This window comes from Mus pahari, chromosome 8 (genome assembly GCF_900095145.1).
Source record: "Mus pahari chromosome 8, PAHARI_EIJ_v1.1, whole genome shotgun sequence".
NCBI classification, from domain to species: domain Eukaryota; kingdom Metazoa; phylum Chordata; class Mammalia; order Rodentia; family Muridae; genus Mus; species Mus pahari.
This window is the reverse complement of record NC_034597.1, coordinates 108466662-108484227: the sequence shown is the minus strand read 5'-3', so window position 1 is coordinate 108484227 and position 17566 is coordinate 108466662. Positions and strand designations below refer to the sequence as shown.

Sequence of the window (17566 nt, the reverse complement as noted above, 5' to 3'; positions counted from 1 at the left end):
AAAAAAAAAAAAAAAAAAAAGATGTTAGGAGGCCATACTCTGAAGGCTCCAAGGGGCTCTGGTCCAGGACTTTCTTGTGGCTTCTGGGAGCATTGCAGCCCTTGACTCAGAGACATTGTCCAGTCTCTATTTCTACTGTCATGTGGCCATCTTTTTCCTGTGTATCTGTCTCCTGTCTCTTCTCTCTTGTAAGGGCATCACTCACACTAAATTAATATGTCTCCTCCTTCCCCAGCTTAACCTCACCTAGATGAATTATCCTTGCAGCAAGCCCGTTTCTAAGAAGGCCATATTGTGAGCTTCTGGAAAGCTCTATCCAACCCCCACATCATACTAAGAAAATGTGTTATATCACATACACATGGAATTAAGTTGTACTATATAGCATATAAAGATGACTCTGTTGGGGTCAGCAGCATCTCGGGTGGCATCTTGGGTGGCCAGTGACATAGATGAATTTTTGTGTCACAGTCCCAATCAATTCTAAACAACTCATTTAGTAATGAAAAGTATGTGGGGAAAATATTACCCCCGTGATATAGGTAATATCCAGTGAAACCTGTGTGGGGTGTGGTGGAAGTAAAGGCTTGCAGATCTTTGTGAGTTCAAGACCAGCCTGATCTACACAGTGTCTTCCAGGATAGCCAGGGCTACAGAGTGAGACCCTCTCTCAAAACTCAGGCAGAAATATATCAGGTGAAATCAGAAACACTTAAACTCTCAAAGCAAGCGCAGGCAATTTATTTCATTATTCTAAAACTCTGAACCATACGCTGTTGATACTGTGTCAGTGGGGCTGTGCTGAGCAGCAGGGTGAAGGCTCTAGGCAGTCTTTATTCATACCATTGAGTCACATATGCATGTTTCATCTTCAGTGTAGCTGCCTCTGCCATGCCTGTCCGTTCTCAGATTATAAGACTGGGCGGGGGCGGGGGAGTTACTTAGAACATTTACACAGAGCATTATTAGATAATATCTGTCAATTTTAAAGTGTACACATTCTACCAACATTTATATCTAGAATTTTTTAAAGATTTATTTATTTATTATCTGTAAGTACACTGTAGCTGTCTTCAGACACTCCAGAAGCAGGAATCAGATCATGTTATAGATGGTTGTGAGCCACTATGTGGTTGCTGGGATTTGAACTCAGGACCTCAGAAGAGCAGTCAGTGCTCCTAACCACTGAGCCATCTCTCCAGCCCTAGAATTTTTTTCTTTTCATTTAGCAGTGAGGTGTGTACAATCTAAATGTCAATGCAAAAAAATATTTTCATTCTGCCTTGAGTCTTTCAGATGGATTGTGCAATGGTAAAACAGGTTTTTATTTTTCAGTCCTGATTTATCATCTTAAAAAAAAGAAAACCTTTGTGTATAAAAGTTGTAGTCTGAAAAAAAAAAGTTGTCGTCTGAGTTGTCTCTAAAATAAACTCCTCAAAAGACTAAAGGCTGACTTCTTTTAATATGGCAATGTGTAGATGTTTTGGACTTTGTTCTCTCCTATGGAAATACACTAGATCAAATTGTGTATCAATACAGCATTCTCGGCACCTTCCTACTGCTGGTAGGCAGGTTCCTGTCCTCTTTCGGGAGTCTTCAACCTGAGCTGGAGGGGGAGTGGTTGCCCATGCCACCCCCATCATGTCTTCCCTCTGTCTCCTTCCAGAGGCCTCTCTTCTTTAATCAAGGAACATAGTCATCTCTTCACTCTCAACCACATACATTTACACCTAGCCTTAGTCTAAGTCCTGGCCCAAGGGTGTTCTGCAATAAAAATGAGTATAGATAAAGAAACCAACTCGGGGAGCAAGGGTTATGTCAGTTGCTTTTCTATTACCATGACAGAACACCATGGCCAAGGCAGCTTAGACAAGAAAGCATTTCACTGGAGCTCACAGGTCCACGGGGTTATAGTCCATGACCACTGAGGAGAGGAAGGTGGCCGCAGTGGGTAGGCGTGGCTCTGGAGTGATCTGGGAGAGCTTATACCTCGATCTACAAGCTAAAGAGAGAGGGGGAAGGGGAGGGAAAATTGGGAAGGGGAGAGGAAGGGGGAAGGGAAATCAGGAAGGGGAGGGGGAGGGGAAATTGGGAAGGGGAGAGGGAGGGGAGAAAGAATGAACAGACTGGGAATGGTGGTTTGGGCTTTTAAAACCTCAAAGCCCGCCTCTTGTGACACACCTCCTCCCACAAAGCCATGCCTCCTAACCCTCCCCAAACAGCTCCAGTAACGGAGGACCAAGCATTCAAAGGTATGAACCTGTGGGAGTCAGCCCCATTCAGACTACCATAGCTTTCCGTGCCTAGGGAAACCATGGCATTTGTCTCTATCTGGGCAGAATGTAAGACTACCACTTCCCAGGTCCCCTGTTTTGCTGCGTGTTAACTCTGAGGGACTCTCTCCTGACCTTTCCCTGCCATGGAGCAATTTGGGACTGAATGATCTGTGGGCTTGTCAAAAGATAGCTGGATCCTGTGGCCCCCAAGACCCTTTCTGAAAATCACAAGTATACTCAGAATAGTTATAAGACAAGACTGTGTGCATGCCGGTACACACATTCATGGAGATCAGAAATTGTTGTCAGGTACCTTTGGTTTTAGTTCTTAGGTTTGTTTTTGTTTGGTTGGTTTTTTTGTTTGTTTTGTTTTGTTTTGTTTTGTTTTGTTTGAGACAAGGTCTTATTATGTGGCTCTGCCTATCCTGGAGCTCACCGTGTAGACAAGCTGGCCTCAGATTCATAGAGATCCACCTGCCTCTGTCTCCTGAGTGCTGGGATTAAAGGCATGTGCTGCCATGCCTGACAATGTCAACTGTCTTCATTACTCTCTCTCTTCACCTTATTTTTTTCAGATAGAGTCTCTGTCTTACCAATTCACCTAGGCTGGCTGGCCAGTGAGCTTCAGCGATGCTCCTATCTCTGCCTTTTCAGTGCTGAGACTTAGCTGCTGTCTGCCCTGCCTGACTTTATCTTTGGATACTGAGAATCGCAACTCGGGTCCTCATGTTTGCACAGCAGACATGGGTTTCAATCTAGTTGAGTCTTAACTTCCCTGGTCCTTTAGAAACATTTTTAAAGGGTAGGAGGATGTTGCAACATAAAGTAACAAGTGGTACTCAGCAAACAGCCTTTGACTGTTGTGGGCTTCAATATGTATCCCCTAAGTTCAGATGTAGAGAAGTCCAGGCCCCCAGTACCCAGGTTGGGACCTCTCTGAAGAGCTGGGCAGCTGCAAATGTGACTAGTTAATATCAGATCCTAGTAGAGTAGGGTGAGCTACAAGTTCAGAATAACTGATATCTTTATTATAGGGGAGGTTTGGGCACAGATGCACCCATGAGAGGGATGCTGTATAGAGAAGACAATAGCAGATGATGCTTCTATGAGCCAAAGAATACCACAGAGTGCTAGAAACCCCCAGAGAGGCTCAGAGCACTCTCCCTCTCAGGCACAGAAGACAGTGACTCTCACAACATCTTGATCTCAGACCTCCAGCTTCCAAGACTGTGAATCAATGGTTCCAGGCTGTTTGTGAAGGCTGCATGAGAAACCTTGAATCTGGCCCTTCAAAATGCATATGATGGCCAGGAGCTGTGCCCACACCTGAGAAGTAGATGCCAAGGCGTGAAGGCGAAGACCCAGCAGTCAAGCACACATGAGATAAAGCGTGGCCTGACTGACAGATGAGAAAAATACAAGGGCACATTATCACTTAAGTAGATCGTACAGCCAGAGTGCCCTGGCATCTGTCCTGCAACACAGGCACATCAGGAGCTGCTGCTGTCCCTGTGTGTTATGAGGTGCCTCACTGCTGAGGAGCTGATGCTAGGCAGCAGCTAAGTGGGTTGGTGTTCCTGGTCCATCTCCTGAGGAGCCACTCAGGGGGCACATGGGATATGGACTCATCACAGCTTCTCTTCCTTGTCCTGAAAGGGCCACAAGACTTCTGCCAGGACTCAGATCAACCATGGCTAATCAAGTCTTGGGTATGGTCCCTGGCACTGAGCTGATCCTCTTGGATGGCATCATGCCCAAATCATTGCGTAAACTCCTTGCTCTCTCATTAGCAATGCTCCTGACAGTAGTAGCTCCATGCTCTTAGCATCTAGGTAGCTTTCCTCATTCTTGGGGTGTTTGTTTTTACTTAAGACAGAGTCTCCCTAGGTTACTCTGACTGTCCTAGATCTTGCTCTACAGACCCGCCTGGCCTTGAACCTGCAGATATCTGCCTGCCATTGCTTCCAGAGTACTGGGACCACCACACCTGGCTTGACTTGCTTTGACAATGAACAGTATAGACAGGGCACCCTCTGATGCCTTCACCGTACCTTCTCTTCTTTGTATGGTGTTTATATTCATCCACTGACTGACTCAGGATAAAGGCTATATTTCAAAAATCTGTAATGATATCAGCAAAGACCCCCTTTTCCATGGTGGAAAAGATACCTACAAATTTGCCCAGACTTTATGGTACAGGCATTCTTAGAAATAGTAAGAAATAGTTTTCTTTCCATCTGAAAGGAGGAGCTCCTTTCTCAGACCTCAGCAAAGTATCCCAAATCCAACTTGCAGAAGTGCGCTCTGCAGTCCGAGTGTTGCTGATGGAGCTCAGCTGTGTGCCCCCTGAGAGTGCCCTGATGTGAACGGCACACGCCTGTCAGATTGCAGTATACCGTAGGCCTGTGGTCAGTTTACCCTTCAGGTTTGTGCAAATATACTCTGTGGTGCTTGAACACGGATGAAAATATCATCATCCTTGCTATCGATGATGAAATATGTTTCTCAGAACATGTCCCCTCGAAGCAGCTCTCGCTGTATTGATTTTTAGGTAACAAAATATTACTTAGAGATTCTAAGCCTGCTTGACTCAATTTATTATGCTCTGCATAAATCACAGGAAATGTTCACATCAGAGGAGAAATGTAAGTGGTGGGTCTCACTAGAGTCTCATTTTCCTTCTGTTTCTCTGTCCCTCCACTGCACCCCAAAGTTAGCAATGAGAGAAATATTTAATATATACTTACTGTTACTGATTTTTGTCTAAATATTTTAGATAATAGAAAGTCAAAATCCATTAGACACAATGACAGCAAAAGCCAGTGTTCAGTCAGTGATTAGACACACTGGCACCACTGAGCTTTCCAGATAAGGGAGTCTGGAGTCTAGATGTGGTCCTGGTCATACTTGTATCTCCAAGTGACCTACAGGCTGTTCCGGAAACATGGGCTCACCCAATATGCTCACTGAGTGGTCTTACGTAAACCAAGCCTTGTTGAAACTGAAATCTGAGGTCAAATCAAGTCTCTTGTGTCCCCTGGCTCTACACTTGGCCTTTCTGTGATAGCGGTCCTGTTGACACAGGTATGTTCAGATAAGAAGTGCTGACTTCAGTGTATGGCCAGCAGATAGCTTGGGATTCTATAAAAGGAGCTTAGCAACCTCTGCCCTGGAACAATAAAGGCAGTTCTCCGGAATGCACACCTTTCAAAACACAAAATGCTTCCGGCAGGATGTCTGGGTCCTGCCATCTCAGGCTTCTGCTGCAAGAAGACAAGGTACCCTGCAACCAATCAGGCTACAGCCCGGTTTGCTCTGCTGGCCTCCCTGGAGACTAAGGATCTTCCTGGCTGACTGTAGCAAGTCTCAGCTACTTTGTAGACTCTTCTTTTTTTCACCCTTTATCCCCCTATCACTGGATAGGAGAAAAGGAGAGAATGAGAGAGAGAGAGGAGAGAAAGCTGGATCTGATTTCTTTTTTTCTAATTTCTTCTTTGCTTGAGTGAGGTTGGACACTTCCTTTTCCATAATGAAGTTCTAAGCCTGATGATTGGTCAACTAAGGGCTCAGCCCTCTAAACATTACCCGTAACCATATATACATTTGCTGTAAATCAGTGCTAGGTAATATTTAACAGGGATATATAGTCTCTGCTCTGGAGATAAGGTTTCCTTCCCTGTGAACCAGACATATAGGGACACGGGAAAGATACTGCTGCAGTGAGACTCAGCCTGGCTCTGTGGACTCTGGGCTCACAGTCCTCCCGCATGGGAACATCTGGGCCTTTGTGTTAGTCTTATTCCTTGCTTGGTCCTTCGAAGGCCTTGGGGAGACCACATTCTCTGAAGTTTAAGTAGATAGGGCCGTGTGCTGTCTCCTCAAGAACAAAAGCTGCCTTACAACAAATTGGAGTGCTGAAGAATAACCATAGCCTGGTTTGCTCCTCTGTCCTCCCTGGTGACATTTAATTACCACTCAGGAGAGTGTCATTCAAGGCTGAAGATTCTAGGATGTTAGTGTCTCCAGTTAACTAATGTATGAAGTGAAGGAGAGAAGCCTTCACATAAGCGGTATCAGTCAGAGGAAAGCTAATCTGAGCCATCTTGCTGGCCCCTCATGAACTCTTATAGTACCTTACTCAACAGATGACATTTCTCTTCATTCCACTGTGATTACCCAGGCTTACCCAGGGTCCCAGGTGGCAGCAGGCAGAACTGAAATTCAACCTCAGCTCCAACCCCATGGCTCCCGTTGCACCTTGAAACAACCCCCCTTTGAAACAACCCCCCTTCCATCAAAGAAAACCGAGTTAGGTTATGGTGTGGAATCTCTAGCTCCAGCTTTAACCACAGGAGAGAGTTGGGAACTAGCGTCCTCGGAGATCAGGATGGTAGTGTTTCCCTCCTTGGAGCAAAGACTAAAATAACATCAAATGTACTCTGAAGTGGGCAAAAGACTGCAAGACCATCTGCTGTGATGTCCTGTGATGTGTCCTGGGGCCACAGTGGAGTGGGCAGGTGGAAATGGCCCCAGCTCAGCTGACGGGAGCAGGGAGAGATGTGCCTGTGGTGGTTGGGGGCTGGGAGCCACACAGACTGACAGTACATGGTGGAGAGTCAGAGGGAAGAGTTGTGAATGGGGAACACAATAAGAGGTTGAGGCGGGGAGCGGTGGGTGGTGGACACTAATACTTGCCCAGCTTCTGCATTTAGTTTTTGCTCGGGTAGCTGATCTTCTTGGTTCTCGGGGCCAGAGTAGTGGTCATCTTTACATACTAAGACACGCCAGGGAACCAGAGGCCACAGCTTACGTGTGCTTCCCCAGAATGCAGTATCCGTGTCGCCTCAGAACTTGCTTAAAAGCCAGATTCTCTCTAACTCTTAGCACAAGACACGGTAGCCAGTGCTGGGGTCCAACAAGCCCTCTCCAGATAGTTCACTCTGCCGTAGGGCAGGGCGCATCCGCCAGGACTGGGGTCTAAGCATTACTTACAATTCTCCAGTGCAGCAGTTTTCAAAGCGTGCAGCCACCGGGAGACTGATTAGGAAACACAGTCACGTGTGTCTGCCAGACCAGAGTCAGCAGCACTGGCCCAGACCAACAGTCTGTTCTACGAGCCCCCTGGAGACTCTCAGGAACAGCTCAGCTTGTAGCCCACTACTGCTGAGCAGTTGGTGGACTCCTAACAGAGGCAGGGTACGTGCCTCAGGAGCCCTAGCAGCAAAGAACTGTAAAATGAAGTCAGTGGGGGCTGGGAAAAGGAAGAGGAGAGGTTCCCCCTGAAAGGGGGCACAGCGGTGACAGGTAGCCTGGAGGGAATGGCTCACCATAGCAGCACTCTCTGTGAAGGGAACGTCAACACCAGTGCTAGTGCTCAGGTGGAAAGGAGCGTGCTAAATGGATAGGGCACCCAGCAATAGGCTGTTATCTCCCATGCCACCAGCTTTGGGAAGACGTACAACACAGTCAGTGAACAAACAGTCCATTGATAGACTCGCTGGAGTCTTCTCAGAGAAGGGCTAGAAGGAAGGCAGGGTTAGGAACAGAACGGCTGACTCTTCGCTCTTTATTAGGCACCTCAAAGTGTGTTATACCTCAATGGTTTAACCCTCACAGAACCTGCTGGCCTTGTGAGGTTGGGAAGAACACACAGGAATGTTTGGTTTTATGCAGAGGCAGCCTTTGAAGTGTTTGAGGAGGAAATGGTTTAGGCATGATTTCCTGAGCACTGGCTCTCACTTTTGAATCTCACAAGCATTGCCTGAGGAGGTCAGTCCCCCACTGCCGATGAGATGTGAGCCCTCTGTCAGTATCCCAGAGGACAACGCTAAGGCTTACTGCTGTGGGGCGCCAGAGGAGCTGAGGCTGGCTCAGCCAAAGGCACCGTCATGACTTTGTTGTTTTGTTTTTCTTTTAGGGATGTCCAAGTCTCCGGTGAGTATCCTTTGTCCTTCTCTGATGCCTTCATCCTGTAAGTCACACAATGTTTTGCTCCTCGGTGGACACAGATGTGCCTTATTCAGTGTGTAGGGCACAGAGATGATCCTGAGCTCTGCATGAGACGTCCTCGGCTTAAGGAATGCCGCTCATTTCCTTCTGCTAGTTGATCTATCTCATTGCTGTCTCTGTGTGGGAATAACTAACATACAGCTATAAAAGTCACAAAATTCACAATTCTGATTCTGAATGGAACCGAGAAGTTATTACATGTGTGGTAGATCTTGGTGTAGCTTCCAGTGCTAGTGTGTGAGAGTGGACCGGTGAGGCGCAAGTGTCTAAATGTTATTTCCCCATTTGTCAGGGTTGCTTCGGTTACCCGCTGAGCATCTTCTTCATTGTGGTCAATGAATTCTGTGAAAGATTCTCCTACTATGGCATGCGAGGTAAGTTTCCGGCTCCCCTCATCCTTCTGTAAGAGCATGTGTTGCCTCAGCCAGCCCTAACTCTGTTTCTCTCTCCCCCTGTGCCCGTGGAAAGCACTCCTGGTTCTGTACTTCAGGAACTTCCTTGGCTGGGATGACGATCTCTCCACAGCCATTTACCATACGTTCGTTGCCCTCTGCTACCTGACTCCAATTCTTGGAGCTCTGATCGCAGACTCGTGGCTGGGGAAGTTCAAGTGAGTAACTGGGACTTGCTCACCACGGGAGCAGAGATGTATGAAAACTGTGAGCTTTGTGATTTGGGATGGTAGACTCCGGGGTTCAGGGGGATTCAAGGAAAAGAAACTCATAGGACAGCTGTTCCTAGCACTCGTAACACTGTAAATTCAAGAAGGTTGAGGTTTTGTTATTGTTGTTTTGTTATTTGTTCACACACACACACACACACACGCATGCACATACTCGCAAACAAACTGTATCATTTTGAAATAGTGGCAGGGACCCTGACTATCACGGGTGAGAAACAGACTCTCTGCCTGATACTCAGGTCTTGCTGCTGCAGGCTCCTGTGGCTTCGTGGATGGGAAGCCATTGTGAGTACTCACCCAGACAGGGGATAGCTCATGGAAAATTACCAGGAAAAGTCTCTGGGAACTTTATAAAGAAGGAAAATGTTCTTCTAGGTCAAAGTGCTAACACAGGCAGGAGGAAGAACCGTCAGGTCTCTTTAAAGAAGTCTGTGAAGTCAGTTGGCGTCTACCCCTGGCCAGCCACCGCTCCCAGGCACAAGCTAGCTTTTTCATAGTTGTTTGAGAATATCATAGATAGGTACACTGTGTTTTGATCAAGTTCAGTCTGAATTTCCGCCCATCCGCTTCTTCTCTTACCCCTACCACATATTCCTTTCTGATCTCTTGTTTGTCTGTTTGTTTTGTTTTGTTTTGTTTTAACCCCCAAGTCCACTCAATGCTGCCAAGATTTTTAAGTCTTACTGCCCAAAACTACAAATACTGATTTCCGTGGTGGCAGAGGTGGGGGTGGAGGGAAGTTGGAGGTGGGGCTCTAACCACAATTTCCCTCTATGTACCTATGCTCTCCCTTCCTGGGAGTCCCCATTTTTACCTAGTTTTGGAAAACAGGTAGAAACATGATTGGGCTCTTGGAAGCTCTGCAGGAGGAAGAATGGAAGCCAGCAGCTACTGTGCGATTAACTGGGACTTGCCTGCCCTTTCTAAACGCAGGACAATTGTTTCACTATCCATCGTCTACACGATCGGACAAGCAGTCATCTCGGTGAGCTCAGTTAATGACCTCACAGACCACGACCACAACGGCAGTCCTGACAACCTTTCTGTGCACGTGTGAGTCCAGCGTCTCTGCTGTCCCACCCTCTCACTGCTTGCTGAGTTGGCAATCTGATGATTCATCTTGTTCCTGAAGAGAGGGGAGAAGTCTTCCTCCCTACTCAGTAATGTACAGAAGGTGGTTCAATGGACTAAGAGTTGTGTCTTCAGGATGTTCCCAATGTAATGTCTGCTCACTGTCACTAGAGTAGAGACCTCCCATGTGGTGTATGGTCATGTGAAGGTTTTTGTGCTCATAGTGTCTTCCCTAGGGGGACACAACTCTCATAGACCTTGGTCCTCACCCCCAGGTTTCCCCAATATCCTAAGACCTTTAGTTTCTCCCTGAAACCACAGTAGGTTGTTTTTTTAGCAATTCTATTTAACTGACATTGTCCTAGCCACCTGTTCTGAACTACTGACAGGAAGGTCTCTTCTTACTGGAGTTATTCTCCTTCCCTGGAATGTGGCTTGGTGCACTAATTACAGAGCTTGCTTGTTGGCTTGCTGCTTTTTTTTTTTTTTTAAAGATTTATTTATTTATTATATGTAAGTACACTGTAGCTGTCTTCAGACACTCCAGAAGAGGGTGTCAGATCTTGTTACGGATGGTTGTGAGCCACCATGTGGTTGCTGGGATTTGAACTCCGGACCTTCGGAAGAGCAGTCGGGTGCCCTTACCTACTGAGCCATCTCACCAGCCCCAGCTTGCTGCTTTTTAATACAGCATCTACCTGTGTATCCCAGGCTGGGGATATATAGCCCAAGCTATATCATCTCAAACTCACAATCCTCCCAGCTAGGCTCCCACGTGCTGGGATTGCATGTGTGCACCGCTCTTTTCTTAGTTAGGGTTTCTTTGCCATGATGAGACACCACGGCCAAAAGCAAGTTGGGGAGGGAGGGTTTATCTGGTTCATATTTTCACACTGCAGTCCATCACTGAAGGGAGACAGGATGGGAACTCAAACAGGGCAGGAACCTGGAGGCAGGAGCTGATGCAGAGGCCATGGAGGGCTGCTGCTTATTAGCTTGCTCCCCATGGCTTGCTCCTCATGACTTGCTCAGCTTGCTTTTTTATAGAACCCAGGACCACCAACCCAGGGATGGCCCCACCCACAATAAACTGGGCCCTCCTCCATCAGTCACTAATTGAAAAAATGCCCCACAGACTTGCCTACAGCCTGCTCTCATGGAGGCATTTTCTCAGCTGAGGTTCCTTCCTCTCCAGTGGCTCTAGCTTGTGCCAAGTTGACATAAAACCATCCAGCACAACTGACCCCCTTGTCAACTTGACACAAACACCACACCGTTCAGCCACAACTTTTCCTTCCTTTATTTACCCCCAAGATCACACATTAATATGAACATCACAGTATAAAATATTCCAAATTTTAAAAGTCCCACAGTCCTTAAAAAATGTAAATTCTTAAAATTCGGTCTCTAGCCAAGCATTGAGGTGCAACATCTTTAATCTCAGCACTCAGCAGCAAAGGCAAATGGATCTCTGTGAGTTCGAGGCCAGCCTGGTCTACATAATGAGTTCCAGGTCAGCCAGGGCTATACAGTGAAACCCTGTCTCAAAATAAGAATTTAAGATTGATTATACTTCAACTTCTTAACCTAGGAGCAAGCCATCTCGTGGGCTGTAAATGCAGCTGAGTCTTAAGTTAGCAGCTGTAATGCCCATGTCTCTGACTTTTCTGCTGAACGCATGTGTGCTCACAGGACAGCCCTCCCTGTCTGGTACCTGGGCCAGAAAGAGCAGTGTCAGTGAGGGGCAGCTATGAGCTCAGTGGGCCACCCAGACTACCAGGTCTGAGCCAAGCTTTCCCACAAAAGAGAGAGGTGACCTTGGGTGGGGTGACCTTGGGTGGGGTGACCTTGGGTGGGGTGACCTTGGGTGGGCTGTCTTTTTGAAAGTATTGAGGGAGGGGGACAGACACGGGGCTGGAGAGATGACGTGGTAGGTAAAGTGCTTGTGGGCAAGCTTGAGAACCTGTTCAGATCTCTGTGCCCCCAGCCCTGCGGGAGCAGAGACAGGCAGATCCTGGAGGCTCACTGGTCAGCCAGTAAGAAGAACCCAGATCAAAGAGCGACCATATCCATTCCATGCTTAAATATTTTAAGCAACATTATCAGCCAAGAAGATATAAGTTCTTCCAAATCTCAGATGTCTAACCCATAGTATAGCCTTAGTATCATAAATGCTATGCTTTTTCCCCATTTCAAATAATTTTTTAGGTTGGTGTTCAAAGCAATGGATTTCCTGATGGTTTCTCACATAGGTCATTACACTGTGTCTTAATTCCCCTGCTACCCCATGATTTTATCTTTCAGTTCAGGAGGTAAAAATGCTTACAGGTAACCTAGAAGATAACACAAGTAAAATTAAGATAAAGATAAATATCTTAATCACAACTCTCAGTACCACAGCCTTGTTCTGTGTCTCACTAGCTTCTTCCAGTGTGTAAGCAACCGCAGATGGTCATAGAGCCTACATAGATGTTCTGCTTCGCATTTAAATCATGGTTTCAATGTCACTAAATGACTATTGTGACTCCATTTTGATTGACATAAGGCTTATGTTTGCTTGACTGGCATCTGTGTGTCGACATATGTCTGCATGTGTGCTGAGAACTGAAGCCAGGGCCTGTGCATACCAATTATTTACTCTACCCCTGAGCTATGCACCCCACCCCTTAACTAACATTTCTTTTTTTTAAAAAAAAGATATATTTATTTATTTTATGCACATGAGTACACTGCAGCTGTCTTCAGACACACCAGAAGAAGGCACTGGATTCCATTACAGATGGTTGTGAGCCACCATGTGCTTGCTAGGAATTGAACTCAGGACCTCTGGAAGAACAGTCAGTGCTCTTAACCATTGAGCCATCTCTCCAGCCCCTTAACTAACATTTCATGTACTTGTTCTTTTATTAGAAATGGTAAGGCTACCGGAAGTCCATATGCAAATCCTTGTTCAGATTTTAAGCCATTTTCAATTAAATATTAATGATGAAACAAACATAGTGGGCTCCAACTCCATGGCATCCAGATTTCATTCAATGCCCAGCCTGTCTTCTTACCTTCTCCTCAAGAGTGAACCTCCATGTGTTTGCTACTGTGCTTAGTCCTTGTAAGGAGACCACAGGGGGAGGGGCCTTCCTGAGGACCTCCCACCTGGGCCTTAAACCACGTCTTTCCCCAGAGCGCTGTCCATGATTGGCCTGGCCCTGATAGCCCTTGGTACAGGAGGAATCAAGCCCTGTGTGTCTGCGTTTGGTGGCGATCAGTTCGAAGAGGGTCAGGTAAGACCGTGAACTGCACGAGTCAGTCAGTGACTAAAGCAGTCTAGTGATCGAATCCCTGGCGCGTGAGTCCCGTGAGTCCGTCTCCGTCCTGGAGCGTGAGCTCCCTCCTAGACTTTTCCAGGATGCTTGAAAGTAGGATACTGACCAAACAAAGTCAGAAGTGAGTCAGGTTCTGGGCCCCACCATCTCCCATGATTCCCAGTGAGGTTTGTCGTAACCTAACTGTGCCCCTCCTGTGACAGGAAAAACAGCGAAACAGGTTCTTTTCCATCTTTTATTTGGCTATCAATGCGGGAAGCCTGCTCTCCACGATCATCACTCCCATACTCAGAGGTAAGAACCATCTATTCAGAGCTTGGATTTTCTCTTATTGATTAGAGAAAGTCACGTTAAAAGGCCAAATCTGGATGTGGCGGCGCACAGCTTTGGTCATAGCACCGGGGAGGCAGAATCAGACAGATCCTTGTAAGTTGGAGGCCAGCCTGCTCTGTATAGTGAGTTCCAACCCAGCCAGAGCTACTTAGTGAAACCCTGTCCCGAAACAAACAAAACAAAACAAAATATAAAAAGCTTAGTCCTTGTCTTTTGCTTTTGTTTAATGGCTCAGCTGCCACACATGCTGGGACAGATGTCAAAATCTAAACCATAAACTTCTTTCTTCCATGCTTCCCCCCTTCCAACCTTTCTTGATTCCCTGGGTGATGGGAAACTTCTCACATCGTTTTTTTAATATCAAACCTTTACATGGAAAAAGACACCATGGACAACATTTGGGAAGACATCCTGCAGGCTATGGTTGACTTTTGGCCTTTGGCCCTTGCCCCCCATGGTGTTCCAGAGAATTGGGAAGACATAAGAAACTGTGTATGTGTCAAAGGTCTCTATCACTTCATTAGTGGGGAGCGGGAAAGCCATTGCGATCTGTTCAAGCAAGGATTTGACTGAAAGTGCTCAGAGCCTGAGGGCCGGGGGCTTCTTTGTCATGAGTGGGAATCATGTGTACAGTTGTGAACAAGAAACATTTACACAAACATCACTTTTCCCATGGTTAAGTTTTTTTTTTTCTCTATAAGATAGTGGAATGGCTAGTTAAAGAACAGACCAAAGTCCCTATGGGATCCAATCCTTTCAGGGTGTTTCTGGGGATCCTCTGTTGCCTTTACAAAGCCCTTTTCGAGATGAAGATCTCAGGGAGCTAAAAGTACCCTCCATCAGAGGGTGGCAAACTGTGGGTCAAGTCCAGGAGCCTGGGTATTACCACTGTTTAGATTCGAATGGTTCCCTCTGTGACGGCAGAGTTGAGGAGCCAAAGCCTAAAATAGTTACTGTCCAGCCCTTCCTTAGCTCATGATTTGTAGCTATTGTGCTTACGGGACACTTGCAACAGTGAATGGGAGTGTGTCAGCTTTAATTCACTGAGTCCCACATGCTGGACTTAGAGTGTCCAGGTCACATTTATCTCCATGAGTTAGAAAATTCACAGAATGGGGCCAGTAAGACGGCTGAGCAGGTAAAGGAGCTTGCTGCTAACCCTGACAATCTGAGTTTGATTCCTGGACCCACATACTGGAAAGAGAGAACTGTGTCCTGCAAGTTGTCCTGTGACCTCTTAATGCACTCCATCCATACACACAGACACACACAGAGACAGACAGACAGACAGACAGACAGACAGACAGACAGACAGACAGAATAATAAATAAGTAAATAAATACTTAAAAAGAAAATCCTTCGACTGGTTTGCTCAGTTGGCCATGGCATCAGTGACATTAAGACATCAGCTTAGTAAGCCTAGAACATTGAGTAAAACCAGTATGATACAATCAGTGGAGGGTGTTTAGAAATGGAAGCAATATGTGCATTAACAAAAACACAATGCATTTTACTATTATTTCTCCTCAGTTCAACAGTGCGGAATCCACAGTCAACAAGCTTGTTACCCACTGGCCTTTGGGGTTCCGGCGGCTCTCATGGCTGTTGCCCTAAGTGAGTAAATCAGCTGAATTGACACAAACTCGTGTCCAAATCAGGCTGTGTATTTAATTATCATGGCTAGTTTGTTACAGTTCATGTACTAAGTTGTAACAAAAAGTATGGCAAAGACCTGCCACTATGCATTTGGCATGCTCTCCCTCAAAGAGAGGAGAAAGTGGGGTGGCCATGTAATATGGGAAATGAGATCTCAAAGTGCTTTGAAGGAGAGGCATCAGTGAGTTGGGCATTTGGGTCCATCTGAGCAGATGAGCAGGGGTGGAAGAGGCTGCTAGCGTGCTAAGCCAGGAATTGAAAGCTTTTTCACTCATTGATATGCATCATCTGTGGCTTGAGTAAAGAAACACCAATCTGGTTCAATGGCCATTGAATGCTCCTGCTGGTATCTAACCTCCATAATCCATCATCTCAAGGGTTTCTACTAGAGTCCTTTCCTGCTAGGAGGAATATATTACATAATAGTTATATTCATTTGCATATGGGCTTTTATATCAATGGCTTTTAAGATTTCTTCATAGATTAATGTGCAGAATGGCAGAATGGCAAGTTTCATTATGAATTTTTACACAGTTATCACTGTATCTGTTTCATGTTCATGTTCCGCCATCTATCCCAGCACTTCCTCATCCTTCTTGCTGCTCCCCTTCCTGCACAGAAGATAGTGCCCTCTGCTTTCACAAGATAGATAGATAGATAGATAGATAGATAGATAGATAGATAGATAGATAGATAGATGATAGGTGATTAATTAATGATAGATGACTAAATAAATAAATGATAGGTGGATAGATGATAGATATGATAGATAGATAGATAGATAGATAGATAGATAGATAGATAGATAGAGAACAGAGACAGATGGTAGAATCTAGATTCCTTACATATGCATATAGTATGCTCATATATGGTTTTGAGCATTTTTTGTTTGTTGTTATCGTTTTAGGATATACAAAGAGGTTACCTGGGGGGATCTAAGTTGAAAGTTAGTGTGAGATGAACCTGGCCTGTGGTCCCCTCAAGTCTCCGTGGCTTCTTCATCCTTTCCCCGGGTTTGGTTCTTAGGTCTTGCTAGGATCAGCTAGAACCATTTTTCACCTTTTTTCTCATATTGAAACAGGTCTGCTTTGTGTTTGATGTTATGCAAGTGCCACCCTCACCCCTGTCCAACATGTCTTCTCTCATAATTCTTCAAAGATGTCCCTGCTCTTCTAAGAGCTTGTGCATGCTTCTCTCAATTCTGAGCAGAGAAAGGCACTTCAGGTGTATTCTCATTTAGTCTGTTTAAGTCATTCTTAAGAAAAAGATTCTACTTCTTATGAAAGTCCGTAGGCATCTACAGCTCTTCTAGAAATTTCTATGCTTGAATTAGGCTTTAATTTGTCCAAAAGGTTAAGGGTTAAAAAGCTGGCAAAGAGAAATGCTGGCTCAGCCTGTTGGGACGCTTCACCACGGGCTCTAAAGACACAAGTCAGTGAGCCATGAAGGACATTTCTCATACAGGTCAGAACTCGGTGAGATCCCTGAGAGCAAGTGGCTGCCAAGGCCTTAGCTTTCTCAACAGGGGAAAGCAAGCGATCCATCCATGCCCTTAAGTTATCTAATTGTGGTTTTGGTGATCAAAAAACCTAGTATAGGGTCTAATCCATCTGCGTAATGCCTTTCTCCTGAATGTTAGGAGCAGGAAGAAAGTTCCTCTTGCTATTTATTAGTTTGTAGATGATGTATTCTTACGGCATGCAGAAGCATCTACGGCCTTTGTCTCCCTTTAAATAGCTAGGACAGTTTTGGCAGGCCTAGAAGCCTCCTCTTGAGGAGACTGACGGAGGCAGTGGGCTTTAGCTCAAGCCTCCCGATCCTCAGAGGCACGGGTGGTCTCTAGAGACAGAAACAGGTCTTCATCTGTGAGGATGGAGACCAGTCACTAAGCAGTCTCGTGCCTGCCACCAAGGAGACCACGCAGGTGAGTGAGCATCTCTCAGACCACAGGGAACTCGGTAGTGACGTCTCTTCCTCTGCCCTGTGCAGTTGTGTTTGTCCTTGGCAGCGGGATGTACAAGAAGTTCCAGCCCCAGGGCAACATCATGGGCAAAGTGGCCAAGTGCATTGGTGTAAGTGCTCTTCCCTCCCCCTCCTGTCCCCTCCCCTCCATCCCCCTCCCCCACTCTCCATCCCCTCCCCCTCCCCTTCTCCTCCCCATCCCTCTCCCTTCCCCCTCCACCCTTCTCACTCACTCTCCCTCCTCCTCCCTATTCCCC

At 46.2% G+C, this 17566-nt stretch overlaps 1 protein-coding gene across 1 annotated transcript in view; it reads left to right on the top strand.

The window, feature by feature from the left end:
- Slc15a1 (solute carrier family 15 member 1) overlaps nucleotides 1-17566 on the top strand; it is a 44301-nt gene that overhangs the window by 5128 nt on the left and 21607 nt on the right. Inside the window, exons 2-9 of the mRNA XM_021203756.1 lie at nucleotides 8194-8210; nucleotides 8578-8659; nucleotides 8754-8895; nucleotides 9901-10020; nucleotides 13217-13316; nucleotides 13562-13652; nucleotides 15222-15305; nucleotides 17337-17419. Of these exons, the coding sequence (XP_021059415.1) occupies nucleotides 8194-8210; nucleotides 8578-8659; nucleotides 8754-8895; nucleotides 9901-10020; nucleotides 13217-13316; nucleotides 13562-13652; nucleotides 15222-15305; nucleotides 17337-17419 (719 nt within the window). The remainder of the gene's footprint in view (nucleotides 1-8193; nucleotides 8211-8577; nucleotides 8660-8753; nucleotides 8896-9900; nucleotides 10021-13216; nucleotides 13317-13561; nucleotides 13653-15221; nucleotides 15306-17336; nucleotides 17420-17566) is intronic.